Source organism: Anopheles bellator, unplaced genomic scaffold (assembly GCF_943735745.2).
Source record: "Anopheles bellator unplaced genomic scaffold, idAnoBellAS_SP24_06.2 scaffold01741_ctg1, whole genome shotgun sequence".
Taxonomy (NCBI): domain Eukaryota; kingdom Metazoa; phylum Arthropoda; class Insecta; order Diptera; family Culicidae; genus Anopheles; species Anopheles bellator.
Genome location: NW_026685863.1, coordinates 1 through 2,077, shown reverse-complemented (window position 1 = coordinate 2,077; position 2,077 = coordinate 1). Strand labels below are relative to the sequence as shown.

The window sequence follows — 2,077 nt, the reverse complement described above, 5'->3', positions numbered from 1 at the left end:
TAGAGCTAAAAAAATTGGGAAAAAAGTGCGCGTTATACACGGAAAAATACGGTATTCGATTTTCAAATGGCTGGTTATTATCGTAAGGAATTATGGCTTGAAACCGCTGAAACAATCTCAGGGCAAAATTATGAGTGAAAAAGTTCAATTAGATAAAAGTATGGCCGAGGAGGCAGTAACTGTTACATGGTTAAAATTGATTTTTTACAAAACTCGGTGAAGTTTATTTTCAATTCATTCAACGCAAACATTTTCATGTGATATTTTTGAAAATTAGTTTCACTCACCTTGACTCTACATTCGTTGACTTCTTCGAGTGGCGCTTGACTGCGAAATGGGGGAATAGAACGCGACGATCTTTCTGTTTATTCATTTTCTTAATTAAAAGCGATGAGACTTGGGTCCTAAAAGGGAGCCCTCACCTTTAGTTTATCCCAGTCAGATGTTGGGGGGTCGAAGTGGGCACCCAGCTCGAATAAATCCCAGTATGGAACCCACATGTACTGATTTGGCAGCCTCCTCGTGGCGACCCCTGGAAACGTTTCTAGCTAGGAAATATTCCAAAAGTTTGAAGCGATCCAGGGCGATATAACCCTTATTGTCAAGATACCTGCAGCAAAACGGAGGCAAACATAATCTACGTATAACCGAAATGTAAGAAGAGTCAGATGTTGGATTCAAGATACAGTGATCGCTGCTTAGGTAAAGTGACCGCCATTGCCTTGGGTAGGACCCAGAACAGACCCCTGACTCGGCTATCGAGGTAGCTTCTCAGTTTACGGCACAAGTACTCGAGAACCTCCAATCCAACCGATAACCGATTACCATCGAGTTTTTTGCATTTGGCCGCACTTGAGTTATGGACCACCAGCCACACCGCATCAACAGTAGACATCCTTTTTCGGAAGCCGAATTGTCTACCGGAGAGGCCATTGGCACTTCAGTGAACTCGGTCAACCTGTTGAGCATCAATCGATTCAAGAGTTTTCTCGTTGTGTCCTACAGGTAGATCGGCCTGTAGGACGAAGCGTTCCTTGTGTTTTTGCCGGGCTTCGGCAGTAGCATGAGCTTCTGTCGCTTCCAGCGGTTCAGGAACACAAAATCGTTTTGATAAATTTCCAGAGCGCTCTGAAAGATGCTAATTGGAGCTATTCTTCCGTGACCATCGACCGCAATCCGTCCACAGCCGATGGGAGGCTAGGTGAGTTGTTATGCAATTTGACTTCCATAAGATTCACAGACTTTAGAAGGTTTACACATGTGAAGCTGTTTACCGTAAAAAGATCTTCTTTCAGTTTTGAAGTCAAGTTTATGAAAATTGACAACATTATTGAGCCCACCGGAACCCATTGCTCTGTGTCGAACCCATTATGGAACCCGATTAATTTACAAGCAATGCTAAAATATAGAGAAACTTCCTCAAATAAATTTACTTTCATTGCAATTTTCTAGTTTGCTTTATTTACTTTATTTTCAATTTCAGTCATTTTGTCTCAAATGCATTTTATTCCTTACTACATTTACCGACGGCTTACAACGAACGTACGAATCTCCATAGGTTGTAGTTCAATGGAGAAATCGTCATTATTTTGCCTGAACTCAACCTCGTCTGACTGCTCCTCCCGTTTGATGTCATTAGATTCGACGTTGAATTGCAAACGTCGTGAGTCTTCCTTCCACTGGTTGGCGCCTAAGGTGGTCTCGCGAATGCTTTCAATGTTCAGAGCGTAGAAAACATCACGAATGTTAAATCGAACTGCCTGCGAGTAGACTGAGTCTTCACCCGTTTCGAAGATATGTTCGAACCGAACTAGTAGCTTTCCATCTTTCCACGGCTCCAACGTAAGTAGATTGACATTAGGAGGCAGCTGTTGAGCGATGACAGAATAAATATTACGGAAGCTGTTCAGATACTGCTCGTAGGTAAGAATGCTGTTAACTTGGTTAACAAAGATCCAGCTTGGGAGTAGCACTTTGTTCTGCAAGAATCTCTCCTTTGCCTGCAGATTAGGACTAACAGCTTTCTGAGCAGAACCAAAGAAGAGCCAATGCTTGCCCCTTGCAACCAGGCCTACAC

General features: G+C 42.9%; 1 protein-coding gene across 1 annotated transcript; it reads right to left on the bottom strand.

The window, feature by feature from the left end:
• Positions 1-1,546: 1,546 nt before the first annotated feature.
• LOC131214648 (uncharacterized) lies at positions 1,547-1,913 on the bottom strand (the record flags this gene model as incomplete). The annotated part of the gene is made up of 1 exon (XM_058208985.1): positions 1,547-1,913. A coding segment is annotated over one exon (367 nt), but the record flags the coding sequence as incomplete, so codon positions are not given.
• Between the last annotated feature and the right edge of the window lie 164 nt (positions 1,914-2,077).